Consider the following 17,948-nt stretch of genomic DNA (forward strand, 5'->3'; position numbering starts at 1 on the left):
TTTTTTTTGAGACGGAGTCCTGCTCTGTTGCCCAGGCTGGAGTGCAGTGGTGCAGTCTTGGCTCACTGCAACCTCCGCTTCTCAGGTTCAAGTGATTCTCATGCTTCAGCCTCCCAAGTAGCTGGGATTACAGGCATGCGCCAAGATGCCCAGCTAAGTTTTTTCTATTTTTAGTAGAGACAGTGTTTCACCATGTTAGCCAGGCTGGTCTCGAACTCCTGACCTCAAGTGATCTGCTCGCCTCGATCTCCCAAAATGCTGGGATTACAGGAGTGAGCCACTGCACCGGGCTGAGATATAAAATTTTAAAATTCAGCCTTGTCCTCTGCTCTTTAATCTAATGAAATACTTAAATATAATTATATTTTAGTATCAGCTGAGATCTAGACAATCCATAGTTAATTCTGCTAAATTTAAAAATCAGTCCCATTTTGTTGTAAAGTGCTATCCATACCTGGCTGACACCCCCAGGAGAATACATTGTAGTAGCAAGGGCCAGGAGGGTATGTCCTTCCAATAGCATACTGCTTACACTGGCCTGATTGGTGGGAATCAAAATCTGAGCATTTGCAAGGCTAGCCTGGAAGATCAGTTTGGGATCTGGAAAATAAAAGACAGTATTTTTCTCCTTAAGAGGGATAAATACTAAATTAAGAATTACATAAATGTGAGAATAATAATATAAATTTTTAACTCTATCCACAGAGAAAAAAAAAAACAAAGGGACCTCCTAAGTGTAAAAGCAATGGGAAAACATCACAGAGGGGAAAATGAAAGATTTGTCTACATAAAATAAAACTTCTATTCAAAGACAATTAAAAGGTAACAATGAACTGAGAGAAAAATTATAACAAATGACAACCTAAAGAGTTGCTGAGTTTGTCCTCAACAAAGAGCTCATCCAAATCAATGCCAAAAATACTGACTCTAACAGATAAATGGGCAAAAGAAATAACCAATTTATGAAGGAGGAAATATAAATGCCTGACACATAAAACTACGTAATTCACTAGCAACAAAGAAATGCAAATTAATTAGATGCCATATACTACCTATCAAATTAGCAATAATTAAAAAAAAATCATCAAGCATTAGAGCTGGTCACAGTGAGTAGAGACTGGGACTTAAAATAAAATCATAAAACTGTACAACTCCCTTGGAAAGTAATCCGGTCCTACAGCAAGAACCTTAAAACATGTATAACCTTTGACCCAATAGTTTTATATCCCAAAACCTATCTGTACTAAGAAAATAATCTGAAATAAGGACAAAAGTTTATATTGAAATATGTTCAAGACTATTATTTATAATAGAAAAAAATGGAAAATGGCCTCGTCAGAAAATGAGAGAACAGTAAATTAAATAAGGGTATATCCATACAATGAAATATTATGTAAACATTTAAAATGGTCATTGTCTTTAAGAATGTGGGAAAATTGTTATATTACACAAAAAAGCAGTATATAAAAACACAGATGTTTCTTGTTGTGCTACTAGCACTTACAATATTCTGTCACAAGGTAGGACCTCAATAAATATTTGTTAGGTGAATGAAATACAACAGAGACTAGGTTTTTAAAAAGTACAGTGAAAATAACTGGAGCCGGGCGCGGTGGCTTACGCCTATAATCCCAGCACTTTGGGAGGCCGAGGTGGGCGGATCACAAGGTCAGGAGATGGAGACCATGGTGAAACCCCGTCTCTACTAAACATACAAAAAATTAGCCAGGCGCTGTGGCGGGCGCCTGTAGTCCCAGCTAGTTCGGACGCTGAGGCAGAAGAATGGCGTGAACCCGGGAGGCGGAGCTTACAGTGAGCCGAGATCGCGCCACTGCACTCCAGCCTGGGGGACACAGTGAGACTCCATCTCGAAAAAATAAAAATAAAAATAAAGAAAATAACTAGAACAAAATACATTAAAATATTATCAGTGGTTACCTATGGGTGGTTATTTTCCTATGTACCAAGGCTATCTACCCATGGAGGTATTACTTTTTAATTAATTTATTTTTTCTTTGTTTTTTTTTTTGAGACGGAGTCCTCGCTCTGCAGCCCAGCGCTGGAGTGCAATGGCCGCGATCTCAGCTCACTGCAAGCCCCGCCTCCTGGGTTTACGTCCATTCTCCCTGCCTCCAGCCTCACGAAGTAGCTGGACTACAGGCGCACCGCCCGTCGCCCGGCTAAGCTTTTTGTGATTTTTTAGTAGATACGGCGTTTCACCGTGTTAGCCAGGATGGTCTCGATCTCCTGACTCGGTGATGCGCCCAGTCTCGGCCTCCCAAAGGCTGGGATGTGACAGGCTTGAGCCACGGCGCCCGGCATAATTTATTTTTTAAAGAGAGACAGGGTCTTGCTCTGTCAACCAGGCTGGAGTGCAGTGACACAATCATGGCTCACTGCATCCTCTAACCCCAGGGCTCAAGTGATCCTCCCATCTCAGTCTCCCACATTGCTGGGACTACAGGAGCATGCCACCACACCTAATTTTTAAAAATCTTTTGTAGAGACAGGGTCTTACTATGTTGCCCAGGCTGGTCTTGAACTCCTATCCTCAAGTGATCCTTCCACTTTGCTTCCCAAAGCACTGGGATTACAGGTGTGAGCCATCACACCTGGCCAGTATTACCTTCTTGATAGCTGTCTGTGGTTTCTAATGGTTTTTTTTTTTAAGCAATTTGAACATATATTACTTCATAATCAGCATACAACACCAAAAAACAAAACCCACACTATGAAAAAATTCTGCATTTCAAGAGAAACTGGACATTACATGTAACTGAAAGACTGCTGACATTCCTTGTCTGTGGTCATTCAGCCTGTCCCCTTTTCCCTATTTCTGGGATAACACCAGCTAAGTCGTCAGGGGCAACAAAGCTTTTCTGTCTGATTACAACCAGAGTAAGCCTCTACATCAGCAGCTCCACTGCAGAGGACACAACAATCTCACACATACTATGGATTTCTTTAAACTCCATTTGGAGTTCCTTACTAAAATATTCAAAACAGGGATCTGGAAGACAGACCACTTCTTCATGGAAAAAGTCGACCAGAGAGCAGGAATTCAGCCTCTGACAAACTGGTGGGACAAGGGAAATCCTAAAGCACGATGCTAAGGGGAAAGGGACAAAACCACATAAGGTCTTCGCTCCAGGTCTAGCTTTTCTTGGCTGGCTGGCTGGCTGGCAGCTAACCTTTTTGGCCTTCTACTTCTTACCTAAAGTGTGTGCCTAGATTACATTCAGATAGTTGACCACAGCCAAATAATTTATTTAAAAGAGTTCACAAGTTTAATACCATTCAACAGACCAGTGATTGATCCAAAGAAAGTTTCTGTGTTTAATACAGTATACCCATACCTGTTAAATTACTGGCAACTTGTCGACACTGAACTAAAAATTCAAACCAAGGGTGTGCTTCATGTAACTCTTTTTTTTCCAAAAAGGGACAATTTTCAGGACTAAGTCTGTATATAAAACAAACAAAAAACTTCTTTGGTTAACATACAGGATAAGACAATTACAACCATGTTTGCTCAGGTGATGATTAGCATTTAAAAAAAGAATCTTGGAATTAAAAACTAAATATAACACAAAATACTCCCACTCTTCTATTGTATTTTACATATTCTTCATGATCTGGAAACAGACAATTTCAGAGACAGAGATTTTAGAGACATCATATGTTCACTACCATGAGGAAATTTAACCAACTCTTTATCAGATTAATAGATACCTTGTACTTTAAGATACTTCATATTTTATTGGTTTTTACAGCAAAGACTTTTTAGCATATTCAAACTTAATAAGAGGCTTTTAAAAAACTCTTACAAGCCAAGTGTGCTGGTGTGTGCCTATAGTTCCAGTTACTTGGGAGGCTGAGGTGGGGGAATTGCTTGAGCCCAGGAGTTTGAGGCTGCAATGAGCCATGATTGTGCCACTGCACTCCAGTCTGAGTGACAGAGTGAGACTGTCTCAAAATAAAATACAAATAAAAAGCTTACACAACTACAGAGAGGTTACAACTGAGGAATTATGGCTCAGAATACATACTTTGAAAATACAGCTCTTAAATCTGTTCTCTTGCCAGTAGCTTTGGAGACAACATTTCTAAGTAAGACTAATGATATGACACACCAAAAACTCCTAGTCTGTTTTTTTTCTTTTTTTGAGACCGGGTCTCACTGTATTGCCCAGGCTGGAGTGCAGTGGTGCAAACATGGCTCACTGTAGCCCGGACCTCCTAGGCTCAAGCAATCCTCCCACCTCAGCTTCCCAGGTAGCTGGGACTACAGGTGTGTGCCACTATGCCTGGCTGATTTTTCACTTCTTTGTAAAGAAGAAGACCCACTACATTGCCCAGGCTGGTCTTGAACTTTTGGGCTAAAGTGATTCTCCTGCCTTGGCCTCCCAAAGTGCTGGGATTACAGATATGAGCCACTGTGCCCAGCCAATTTCTAGTCTTTACTACACAAAATAAGTAAAATAAAAATGTTGCCTATGAGTGTACAAATGTGGGCTCTGGAATAAAAATTAAGTAGAATTAAATCAGCTCTTCCACTTACTAGCTGTGTGCCTTAAGTAAGATACTTTGTCTCTCTCAAAGCCTGTTTCTTCATCTGTAAAATGGAGATGCGAGTAACTACCCCATAGAGTTTTTGTGAAGATTAAATGAGATAATGCATATAAACTACTTAGTTTAGTGCCAACATTGTAAACACTCATATATTAAAGACTACTTCTATTGTTATTGTTATTACTGACCCAACAGCAATTAACACTGGGCACAGATATGATTCTGCAGGTTAATCTTAGGTAGACATATACTGACGTATTGCTCTCTCTGTGTGTGTGTGTCTATACAAATATAAATTTTAGAGCATATCTAATATACCTTGAAGTGAAATACACCTTGCTATGAAATCAAAGTCATTTAGCATATTCTTGGTAAACAAAGTATCAAAGAAAACTCCAAGTGAAACTTTAGAATCTTCCTCTCAAACCTTTTAAAGCATTTCTTTCATTGTATTCTAAAGTCAAATTATTTAAAAGGTTAACAGAGATACTACAGAATTAGTATCACCAAAAAAACACAAAAGCATTTTGCTGAATGTAGTACTGAATACTGAACTCAAAGATGTACCAATTGTTGAGATGGAGAAACTACTTCAAAAAGATCAGTATTCCTCGTGTGAATGCTTACTATTTTCCTAAAAGTCACATTCAGGAGTCATATGCAAAGAGAAAATGTGAAGACCTGATCAAAGACAAATGCATTCTCAGTACTCACTTGTAACAGTCAAGGTAGACATAAAGAAGATGCTGCAGACTGTGCTCCAAACAATAGAGAATGAATTGAGAATGGAAATCCCAACCTTCTTTGGTCTTGTAGTTTTGAACAGGGAGGGTATCCTGTATTACACCTCCAATACGGCTCAGTCTTAGGAGGAAGCATTCAAAGTCTTCCAGTTCAGATGCCAGAAAAATCCCATTCCTATGGACAGATTTACAGGACGGCAAGTTAAAAAGTCGCTATGTTCAGAGTAGACCAAATCCTGCCCACAGTTTAAGTCTCAATTACTTAAAAATAAGCATTTACAAATTAATGCTGCCACTTCTTACTCTATATGTTCTCAGACACATATTTTGCTGATTTCTAATAAAATTTTCTGCACCACTGTAGTATTTAAAAGTAGTAATGACAGACTCAAATTATCTTTATTATTTGAAAAATCTAAATCTAGCTACTTCCATTTTTTGGTTTTGGATGGGAACCATTACCCAGTGTAGCAACAGTGGTTAACCCTTGAAGCTGGATGCTCTAAGCACTGAGAAATTCACCAAAATATTCAAACAAAATCATCATGCTACATCAGAATAATTTAAATAGACCAACTACTGAACAAGAATAGAAATCTGCATGTAAATATTACTTTTTACAAAATTACTGTTACATCATATATACCAAAGGAGTAAAGAAAACATATACCTGTATATGGAGTTTATAGAAACATCATGGAACCACTAACCTAATTATAGAACATTATAAGCCCTTGGTGTATTCCTCCCCCACTGCATGCCCTTTGCTACCTCTGCAGGTAGCCACTATCTTGACTTTTATGGTAGTCATTCCCATACTTTTTTTTTTTTTTTGGCAGGGTCTTGCTCTGTCGCCCAGGCTGGAATGCAGTGGTGCCATCTCAGCTCACTGCAAGCTCCGCCTCCTGGACTCAACTGATCCTCCTACCTCAGCCTTCTGAGTATCTGGGACGACAGGTATGTGCCACCACACTCAGTTTTTAAATTTTTTGTAGGGACGAGGTCTATGTTGTCCTGGCTGGTCTTGAACTCCTGGACTCAAGCAATCCTCCTGCGTAGGCCTCCCAAAGTGTTGGAATTACAGGTGTGAGCCACTGTGTCTGGCCTTTTTACTTTTATTCACAGTTTTATTACACATATATGTAATCCCAAATAATTTAAGATTTTGCCTATTTTGAACTTTGTATTATGTGGAACATTCTGGATATATTGTTCTCCATCTTATTTCTTCTACCCAACATTGTGTGATTTAGCCATGTTGATACCTCTGGGTATAGTTTGTTATTTTTCATTACTATATAGTATTCCGTTGTATGAATATACCATATTTATCCACTCTACCGTTGAGAAAATTTAGCCGTATTTATGAAAAAAGCTATTGGCAAACTAAGCATAGATGCAAACTCCCTTAACTTAAAAGGCATATCTAGAAAAATCTTTCTAGCCAACATCATACTTATTAGTGAAACACTGAGGTCCATTTTAGTTGTTCCTAAATTTCGGGTAAAATAAATTTGCATTTCCTTACCTACAAATGAGGAAGAGCATCTTTTCCTATGTTTACTAGCCTTTGTGCTTCCTCTTTTGTGAGAAGCTATGTGCTGGTATCCTTCTCCTCAGATCCAAGCTCCTCTACTCTGCATCACCCTACTCTGTGTTCCTGGAGGCTCACCTCTATGGGTTCTACTACAAGACTCCAGTGTCCTCAGACTTCTGTTTTAGTTCACTCAATGGGAGGGCTCCATCAGGAGATAAGGGGAAATACCCTGGCTCTCTCTGTGCTGGGTGACTACAGCTTGGGTGACACCCTACACTAAGGATCACAACTCCTGTCAGGCAGCTCTCTTGGTCTCACTGACAGATCTTTACCCCTTTAGGCCTTTTAGAAAGCATATATCCTACTACTCCCAAGGTTGTGAAGGTATTCACTTATAGCATTTTCCAAATTTTATACTTTCACGTTTGACATTTAGGTGTTAACATCTACCCAGAACTGATTTAATGTACAGGGAGGGGAATCTAATTGTATTTTTTCCCCATATAGCTATTCAGTTATTCCAGCCCCATTATCAAAAAGATGGTTCTTTCCCCACTCTTGTGCAGGACCACCGCTGTCATATGTAAAATGATCATACAGGTATAGGTCTGTTTCTATGCTCACACTTCTGATCTCTACCCCAGCACCAATACTCTATCTTAACTGCTACAGCTTTAGAATAAGTTTTGATATCTAGCAGGGCAAGTTCTTTTTCAGGGCTCTTCTTGACCCTCTAATTTCTTTTCGTTGTTGTTTTTTTTGAGATGGAGTCTCACTCTGTCTCCCAGGCTGGATGGAGTTCAGTGGCTTGATCTTGGCTCACTGCAACCTCCACCTTCTGAGTTCAAGTGATCCTCCTGCCTCAGCCTTCCGAGTAGCTGGGATTACAAGCAAGTGCCACCATGCCCAGCTAATTTTTGTATTTTCAGTAGAGACGAGGTTTCATTATGTTGTTCACGCTGGTCTCAAACTCCTGACCTCAAGTTATCTGCCTGCCTCAGCCTCCCAAAGTGCTGGGATTACAGGTGTGAGCCACCACGCCCAGCAGACCCTCTAATTTCTATATAAATATTTACAATCAGCATGTCACAATCCACACACACATACAAAAAAAAAAAAAAAAAACGGCTGGGATTTTTACTGAGATTGCACTATATTTACAGATCAACTTGGTAAGACTTGATAGCAGGCTTGTCTTGCTCCAAATCTAAAGAGAATGCTCACAATCTTTCACTAGTAAGTATGATGTTGGCTAAAAGGATTTTTCTAGATACCCCTTTTCAGTTAAGGGAGTTTAGGCCGGGCGCGATGGCTCACGCCTGTAATCCTGGCACTTTGGGAGGCCAAGGCAGGTGGATCACGAGGTCAGGAGATCAAGACCAACCTGGCTAACATGGTGAAATCTCGTCTCTACTAAAATAAAAAAAAAAAAAAAAAAAATTAGCTGGGTGTGGTGGCAGGTGCCTGTAGTCCCAGCTACTGAGGAGGCTGAGGCAGGAGAATGAGGTGAACCTGGGAGGCGGAGCTTGCAGTGAGCCGAGACAGCCCCACTGCACTCCATCCTGGAGTGAGACTCCATCTCAAAAAAAAAAAAACCAAACAAAAAACAAATTAAAAAAAAAAAAAAAGGCTGGGCACGGTGGCTCAAGCCTGTAATCCTAGCACTTTGGGAGGCCGAGACAGGTGGATCACGAGGTCAGGAAATTGAGACCATCCTGGCTAACACGGTAAAACCCTGTCTCTACTAAAATATAAAAGAAATTAGCCGGGCGTGGTGGTGGGCGCCTGTAGTCCCAGCTACTTGGGAGGCTGAGGCATGACAATGGTATGAACCCGGGAGGCAGAGCTTGCAGTGAGCTGGGATTATACCACTGCACTCCAGCCTGGGTGACACAGCAAGACTCCGGCTCAAAAAAAAAAAAAAAAAACCAATTAAGTTAAGGGAGTTTGTATCTATGCTTAGTTTGCCAATAGTTTTGATCGCAAATAGGCTGAATTTTTATCAAATGCTTTTCTGTATCTAATAGGGTGGTATGATTTTTCTTCTTTAATCTGGTGGCATAGAGTTCATTAATTTACTAATTTCATAATTCTAAAACCATATATACATTAGTTTAAAAACCAAATGCTAAGCAAAAAATTAGGTAAGCTGACAAGTTCTATAATATTTACTAGTAGTAAATAAGAGCATTTAGTGCAATGGAGACAAGAATGAATAGAAAATCAGGGGCTGGCTGGACACAGTGGCTCATGCCTGTAATCCCAGCACTCTGGGAGGCTGAGGCGGGCGGATCACGAGGTCAGGAGATGGAGACCATCCTGGCTAACACGGTGAAACCCTGTCTCTACTGAAAAAAAAAAAAAAAAAAGAAAGAAAATCAGGGGCTAAGGGACTTAAATCTGTAACTAACTGGCTTGTGCAAAGCACTTAACGTCCCTGGATTTGACTCTCCACATCTTTAATTTGGGGAGGAAAATATAGCTACAAGTATACCACAGTAAGTATAAATAGAAAATAATACATAAAAATGTTTAAGAAACTTAACATACATGTTATTAGCTTTCCTTATAGTATTTCAACAGGTTAGAAAGATAAAGTGGAGCCATATGAAATTGTTGATATTCAGTCATTTTTGACCCACAGAAATGGCAAGCTCATATGGTTCAATTTAACAGGTTTTTCTAAATGAACTGAAGTTTAAAATCTTCGTATCACTTCAAGAGCTACTTCCCCTATTTCTTAATTCAGCAGTTATCTTACTTCAAGAACTTGCACAGCACACACGTAGCAATACGAAGCACAGGAGACAGGATACTAAGATATCCCCTTCTCAGCTCTTGTCGCTTGTTCCTTATAGCCCTACTGAAAACTGAACATTTCTATACCAAAGTGCATAAAATGTTTTGGGAGGAACCTGCATCTAGAACTTAAGAGCTTATTTACTACCCACATGACGTTAAATGCCTGTGGTTTTTTTTTTTTTTTTTGAGATGGAGTCTCGCTCTGTTGCCCAGGCTGGAGTGCAATGGCGCAATCTCGGCTCACTGCAACCTCAGCCTCCCGAGTAGTTGAGAGGCCTGGCTAATTTTTGTATTTTTGTAGAGACAGGGTTTTGGCCAGACTTGTCTTGAACTCCTAACCTCAGGTGATCTGCCCGCCTCGGTCTCCCAAATTGCTGGGATTACAGGCATGAGCCATCGCGCCTGGCCAAATGAGTACGACTTTAAAACTTCACTGTAAGATGATGCCCTTTAAATTTTATAGTAATACGAAACAGCACTGCATTGGATTTTTGGCATTTTCAAAGGAAAAGCTATACCATTATTTTTTCTTGCTCTTCCCTTGTACTCTTCCGACTGGGGATTAGTTCAACAGTTACAATACCTGGCCAGCTTATCTAAAATTTCATTCCTCATGTAGTTGTTACAGCAAGTATTCTGGTTAATAACATCAATAGTCAGAAGGGGCCATTTGTTCTGCTGAAATGAAGCATAACTATGCTGGGTTTGAAATTCTCCAATCCATAAGATAATGTTTAACCAATCATGGCGAGCTGTGAGGTATCTCCAGAGGGCTTCAGGGGAATATGATTTGTATTCTACATGAAGAACAAAACACATTTTAAAATATAATTATGTTTATTGACATGTAACTCAATACTAAATTACTGAGCAAATGTAACAATCTGGACATAGCTCTTTATACAATATATTAATTATTCAGTTTCTTTTATTATTTTATATAAAATCCTCTGTTTCTTTTACTATTTTCTTTTTTTTTTTGAGACAGGGTCTCGCTCTGTTGCCCAGGCTGGAGTGCAGTGGTGCACTCATGGCAGCCTCGACCTCCTGGGCTCAAGCGGTACTCCTACTTCAGCTGCCCAAGTAGCAGGGACTACAGGGATGTGCCATCATGACCAGGTAATTTTTTCTTTTTCTGTTTTTTTTTTTTTCCAAGACAGAGTCTCGCTCTGTTGCCCAGGCTGGGGTGCAGTGATCAGATCTCGGTTCACTGCAACCTCCGCCTCCCAGGTTCAAGTGATTCTCCTGCCTCAGCCTCCCAAGTAGCTGGGATTACAGGCATGCACCACCACACCCAGCTAATTGTTGTATTTTTAGTAGAGGTGGGGTTTCACAATGTTGGCCAAGCTGGTCTTGAACTCCTGACCTTAGGTGATTCACCTGCCTCAGCCTCCCAAAGTGCTGGCATTATAGGCGTGAGCCACCACGCCTGGCTGCCCAGGTAATTTAAAAAATATATATTCTGTAGAGATGGGGGTCTCACTATGTTGCTAGGCTGGTCTTGCACTCCTGGCCTCAAGCAATCTTCTCACCTCGGCTTCCCATAGTGCTGGGATTACAGGTGTGAGCCATCGTGCCTGGCCGCGCTGTTCATTTTAAAATCAGTATTACAGCCAAAGAGCTACATGTAGCTTCTAATTACTATGGTGGTTAAAATGAAACTTACGTTTTAGCTGTACATTTCACTTACCTGTTCAACCCTCTTTTTCCCTTCTCTTTCCCTTAATATAAATAAAAACTTTATTTCAGAAGGGTAAGGATGAAAAGAAAAAACTGAATTAAAAATAATAAACAAAAACTTCAGCCATAATAGTAAGCCAGAATTTTACTCTCTGAATTGCTACTGTTTACCACTGTTAGTTATGCCCCAGATCCCCTATATCATGGCACAGATCCCCAGTTTACACAAGAAACTCAGACTATTTGCAAAAACAAAGCTTGTCACTTTCAAGCTGGAATGAAAATTCAACCTTGAAATCTCAATTAACTATTTTTTTTCTTTTATTAGCACATTATGAATCCCTCCCAGAAACTCCGGGATAAGAAAGAGGTCTTAATGCAATGATTTGCATTGTAAAAACCTGAATATTATTTCCCAAAAGGAAATCTAAAATTGAGACACATCGAAATATTCAAATATCAATACCCAATTTAATCCTCATTCAGTATGTTCATATTTCAGGCTCTCTCACACTTGCCTTCTGGACTTATCCTGGGGAGAATGATGGATTCTTGTGTTAGTTGATCCCACCACAGAGCCCAATTTAACACAATTCTATGGTCCTGTTTGTTAAATTCATCTTTACAATCATATTTCAGGAATGAGTCCAAAACAGACTTGTGCTTGAAAAAATCTTGTTCTTTTATCCAATACCTAAAAACAGTGATATAAATTTTTTTTTAATTTTGGAGAAAAAGACATCATTCCTTTTTATCTGCTAAAGAACATCTATTCTTTGGAGAACACATAATTCTGATTATACGAATATTAAAATGACAGAAAACTCTTGAGCCCCTTTTATCTCCATGGAGAATGCAGGCTCAGTTCCACATAAGAAACTTGTGCTCACTAACAATTATAAACTAAATACTATCTACAGTATTCTAATATCAAAAGGAGACTAATGAGACTACCTGGGAAATGACTGGATTTGCATATTTTCTTGGAAATGTCCCAAATAAAGCTTCTCAACTTGATGCACGAAGTCTATAGTTCTTTTCTCTTTTTCAGAAAAATAATTTTTTTCTTTTAAAATTTCAACCTTGAATAAAAGCAGTGACTTTACAAAATCAAGCACATTTGCAAAAAATGTCATGAGATTATCAAAGAAGATAGTGCTGGGAATTAAAGATTAGAAAAAAAGTAATGAGATAATATGCCATTCAAGAATTATATTTTGAACATTTGAGTCAATGTATATTAACACAAATTTTCTTTTGCCACAAATGTAAAATAGTCACTTAAGAAAGATGAAGGGGAAAAAAAAAGATGAAGGGGTTGTCACACTTTTACTTATTAGATATTAGTTGAACATTAAAATTACTTAAAGTTTTCTTCCAAGGTTTTCTTCCAAGTTTTCACCCAGGCTTTCTGGAAAATATATATTACATAGTCTCACCTTTACCTACCAAAAGTCGCGTATATTTTATCAGTTGTGTAGAAGCATATCTTGAGCAATTGGCCTTTTACATCAAAACCCTAAAATAAACATAGAAAACCAAAAAAAGTTACATTTTGTAATGGAACTATTTTGAACATAAAAATGTGTTAGATACAGAAACACCCTATTATAAACATCTATCTTGTTAGAATTCCATAGCTTTCCAAAGACCTTTCTGCTCTTTCAAACATTCATTTTCCTAATTTTTTTTTTTCTTTTTGAGACAGTCTCGCTGTGTTGCCCAGGCTGGAGTACAGCGGTGTGATCACAGATCACTGCAGCCTCAACCCCCAGGCTCAAAGTGATTCTACCAACTCAGCCTCCCAAGTAGCTGGGGCTACAAGGTGTGCGCCACCATGCCTGGCTAATTTTTGTATTTTTTGTAGAGATGGGATTTCTTCATGTTGCCCAGACTGGTCTTGAACTCTGGGCTCAAGTGATCCTCCTGCCTCAGCCTCCCAAGGTGCTAGGATAACAGGCGTGAGCCACCCTGCCTGGCCCTCCTACATTTATTATATGTATTTACTGCCTATCCCTAAAGTCCTTAAGCATTTTGTCAGAGCAAAGGCAGCACACAGAACAATTTAAGGCAATGCTAGGTTACGACAGGACCAAAATGACAGCAATCTGGTATGCTGATTCAAGTGGAAACAATGATCAATGCAAACAACATCCCTCTTACATAGTTCCACTCCTCTGCACCTCCTGAAAGTTATCATGGGCAAGACCCCAACCATGCAGATTAGGGCTAGATCTCAGCTTAGCCTAAAAGCCTTACTTCTAGGACTTCCCCTTCTCATGTGAAGTAAAATCATAGAGCAAAAAGTCCAGCAAAGGCATAATTTACTAGAAAGTTCAAGTGGAGATGTAAGGGGTCACATGAACAATACAGAATGTCCTCCAACAAATAATGAGCTCTTATGCATGCTTCAACATGTGTGAAGTCTTCTATGAGAAACACTATCTCCTCCTAATCAAAGTGCCACGTCTAACAGAGTATTTTTCTTTTCTTTTCTTTTTTTTGAGACAGGGTCTTGCTCTGTCACCCAGGCTGGATGGAATGCAGTGGCACGATCTTAGCTCACTGCAATCTCTGCCTCCTGGGTTCAAACGATTCTCGTGCCTCAGCCTCCCAAATAGCTGGGATTACAGGCATGCATTACCCACCTGGCTAATTTTTATTTTTTTTTAGTAAAGACAGTATTTACCACATTGGCCAGGCTGGTCTCAAACTCCTGCTTCAAGTGATCTGCCTGTCTCAGCCTCCAAAAGTGCTGGGATTATGGGTGTGAGCCACTGCACCCTGCTCAGAGAGTACTTTTAAATGCCATTTAAAAATCTCTTCAAGAGATATGGAAATAACCTAAGTGTCTATCAACAGATGAATGGATAAAGAAAATGTGGTGTATATATACAAAGGAATATTATTTGGCCTTAAAAAAAAAAAAAGAAGGAAAGGCCAATTGTGCTGGCTCATGCCTATAATCTCTGCACTTTGGGAGACCAAGGCAGGAGGATTGCTTGAGCCCAAGAGTTCGAGACCAGCCTGAACAACATAGTGAGACTCTGTCTCTACAAAAAAAAAAAAAAAAAAAAAAAAAGAGAGAGAGAGAGGAAAACCTCCAATTGTAAACAACATGGCTGAACCTGGAGGATACTGTGCTAAATGAAATAAGCCAGACACAGAAAGACAAATTCTTCATGCTCTTACTTATATATGGAATCTAAGAAGAAGCTGAACTCACAGTAACAGAGAGTAGAATGATATTACCAGGGACTGTGGGGTAGGGGAAAGGAGTAGATATTGGTCAAAAGGTACAAACTTTCAGATACAAGGTAAGTTCTGGGGACCTATGTACAGCACAGTAACTAAAGTTAATAATAATACATTGTATACTTGAAATTTGTTGAGAGTAGATCTCAAGTGTTCTCACCATATATAAACACATAACTATGTGAGGTGATATATTAATTAGCTTACTTGTGGTAATCTTTTCACAATGTACATACATATCAAAACATCATACTGTATACCTTAAATATATGTAATTTCTGTCACTCATACCTAAATAAAATTAGAGGGAAAATATCTTCAAAAAAGTTCTCAGGCCAGGCACGGTGGCTCATGCCTGTAATCCCAGCACTTTGGGAGGTCAAGGTGGGTGGCTCACAGCCTGACCAACATGGAGAAACCCTGTCTCTACTAAATACATACAAAATTTGCTGGGCATGGTGGCACATGCCTGTAATACCAGCTACTTGGGAGGCTGAGGTAGGGGAATCTTTTGAACCTGGGAGGTGGAGGTTGTGTGGGCCGAGATCGCACCATAGAACTGTAGCCTGGGCAACAAGAGTGAAACTCCATCTCAAAAACAAAAACAACAAAAAAAAAGAAAGTTCTCAGTACCAAAACATTTTTCAGTGTTATTTCTCTTTCAGATTTAGAGACAGGGTCTTGCTCTGTTACCAGCTATTTATAGGTGCAATCATAGTTCCCCACAGCCTAGAACTCCTGGAGATCCTTCTGCCTCAGCCTTCCGAGTAGCTAGGACTACAGGTGTGGTATGGTTTGGATCTGTGCCCCTGCCCAAATCTCATGTTGAAATGTAACCCCCAATGTTGGAGAAGGGACCTGGTGGGAGGTGACTGGATCATGGGGGTGGGTTTCCCCCTTGCTGTTTTTGTGAGTGAGTTCTCATGATATCTGGTTGTTTAAAAGTGTGTAGCACCTCCCCACTGCTCTCTTCCTCTTTCTCCTGACATGTAAGACATGCCTGCTTCCCCTTCATCTTCCACCATGACTACAAGTTTCCCGAGGCCTCCCCAGCCATGCTTCCTGTATAGCCTGTGGAACTGTGGGCCAATTAAACCTGTTTTCTTTCTAAATTACCCAGTCTCAGGTAGTTCATTATTATTTATTTAGTTTTTGAGATGGAGTCTTGCTCTGTTGCCCAGGCTGGAATGCAGTGGCACCATCTTGGCTCCCTGCAACCTCCGCCTGCTGGGTTCAACCAATTTTCCCTGCCTCAGCCTCCCTAGTAGCTGGGATTACAGGCTCCTGCCACCACACCTAGCGAATTTTTGTAGTTTTAGTAGAGATGGGGTTGTGCCATGTTGGTCATGCTGGTCTCAAACTCCTGACCTCAGGTGATCCACCTACCTCATCCTCCCAAAGTGCTGAGATTATAGGCATGAGCCACCATGCCCTGCTCAGGCAGTTCTTTATAGCAATATGAGGACAGACTAAGACAAGGTGCAAGCCACCATGTCCTTTTTATTTTTTTATTTTTTTGTAGAGACAGGGTCTTGCTATGCTGCCTATGCCGGTCTTGAATTCCTGGCCTCAAGTGATCTTCCTGCCTCAACCTCCCAAAGTGCTGGGATTATAGACATGAGCCACCACACCCAGCTGTTCTCAGTGTTATTAATGTCATTATTTTTTAGTGTCATTATCCACTACATAAATTTCTTAGTTTATGAAATAATTATGAATACAAACCAATTTTATAGTAACTAGAAATTATATTAAATACATTTTAAGACTTTATGGATTATACTACTCACCATATTCTTCAAAAGTTCAGAGGCTTCCTTTATATTGTTCTTTTTTAAATTGTCAAAGACCAAATTTAGGCCTATGCCAATCAGCTCCTCAAGTTTTTGAGCAGAATGACTATCAATCCTGAAGAAAGTCTGTGCCTCTGGTATTCTGTTGTTTAAAATGGCATTGGCAATAACCTCCTAGGAAAAGAAAAACGTTTGCCTTTTAAGTTCCTTTTCATTTCCTTATTATGATTATCAACATGGGATTTATACATTTACTGAACATCTAACAAAGGAACTTTTATTTAAAATCTATTACTAGATTTGGAGTTAGGTTCAAGGGATATAAAATTGAATAAAACTAAGACCCTACACTCCAGGAACTAGTGGAAGACATACTGATTATAGTACTGTATGATAAGTGCTGTGACAAAAGTATCCCAGGGTGTTAGAGAGGAAGGTCCAGAAGAGGAACACCCTTAAATAAAAGTGATGACCACCCGCCCCGGTAGCCCTCCCACACAGGCTCGATAGTAGAAGTAACTAGTAACTGATGAGACAAAAAATTTAAAGACCAGTAAGTGTTTCACAGATATATTAAGAGGACAGGTGTTCCAAAAAGGCGGGGTATCATACGCAGAGGGACAAAGAAAAGAAACTGCATCAAGCCTTCAGGGAACTACAAATTACTCAATATAACTGGAGAGAGCAGCAGATGAGACTTGAAAGCAAAGCAGAGGATTCATCATGAAGAGCCTTGCATTTGAGTTAGATTTTATCCTGAAACTACGTGGAGCCACTGAAAGACTGTAAAAGCAAGATGTGATGTAATCAGATACATATTTACAGAAAAATATCCAGGCAGCAATATAGAGAGTGGACTGATTCAAGCTCGAGATATTAAGGCATTAGAAGGCTACTACCAATAATCCACATGAAAAGAAATACTTACACTGAAGATCTAAACCCTAGAGAGAACAGAAAGGAGGCATTCTTAACCTAGGGCTTTAAAGAGATCTGTAAACCCCATTATGCCATATACAAAATTTATGTGTAAACATTCACATGCCTGTTTTTGGAAACAGGGTCTACAATTTTATCAAAGTAAACTATAACCCCTCCCCTGGCAAAAGTTGAAAATCAGTGATTCTGAGTAAAGACCACAGTCAGAGCCTTGCAGAACATTGAGGGAAACAGAAAGAGAAACCTGTGAAGGAGACAGGAAAAAGGAGACAAAAAAGTAGAAGGAAAAGTAAGTCATTTCTTTTTTTTTTTTTTTTTGAGACAGAGTCTCACTCTGTCGCCCAAGCTGGAGTGCAGTGGTGCGATCTCGGCTCACTGCAAGCTCCGCCTCCCAGGTTCACACCATTCTCCTGCCTCAGCCTCCGGAGCAGCTGGGACTACAGGTGCCTGCCACTACACTCGGCTAATTTTTTTGTATTTTTAGTAGAGACGGGGTTTCATTGCGTTAGCCAGAATGGTCTTGATCTCCTGACATCATGATCCACCTTGCTCGGCCTCCTAAAGTGCTGGGATTACAGGCGTGAGCCACCGCGCCTGGCCAGTAATTTCTTGTTTTTTTTTTTTTTT

The 17,948-nt window shown here is 39.8% G+C and overlaps 1 protein-coding gene across 1 annotated transcript in view; it reads right to left on the reverse strand.

Moving 5' to 3' along the window:
- SPG11 (SPG11 vesicle trafficking associated, spatacsin) overlaps positions 1–17,948 on the reverse strand; it is a 111,310-nt gene that overhangs the window by 52,286 nt on the left and 41,076 nt on the right. Inside the window, exons 11-18 of the mRNA XM_017861025.1 lie at positions 16,380–16,556; positions 12,801–12,853; positions 12,289–12,456; positions 11,853–12,028; positions 10,238–10,451; positions 5,287–5,490; positions 3,357–3,463; positions 455–600 (exon numbers count right to left, since the gene is read on the reverse strand). Of these exons, the coding sequence (XP_017716514.1) occupies positions 455–600; positions 3,357–3,463; positions 5,287–5,490; positions 10,238–10,451; positions 11,853–12,028; positions 12,289–12,456; positions 12,801–12,853; positions 16,380–16,556 (1,245 nt within the window). The remainder of the gene's footprint in view (positions 1–454; positions 601–3,356; positions 3,464–5,286; positions 5,491–10,237; positions 10,452–11,852; positions 12,029–12,288; positions 12,457–12,800; positions 12,854–16,379; positions 16,557–17,948) is intronic.

The sequence above is a fragment of the Rhinopithecus bieti genome, unplaced genomic scaffold, assembly GCF_001698545.2.
Source record: "Rhinopithecus bieti isolate Rb0 unplaced genomic scaffold, ASM169854v2 scaffold_55715, whole genome shotgun sequence".
NCBI classification, from domain to species: Eukaryota; Metazoa; Chordata; class Mammalia; order Primates; family Cercopithecidae; genus Rhinopithecus; species Rhinopithecus bieti.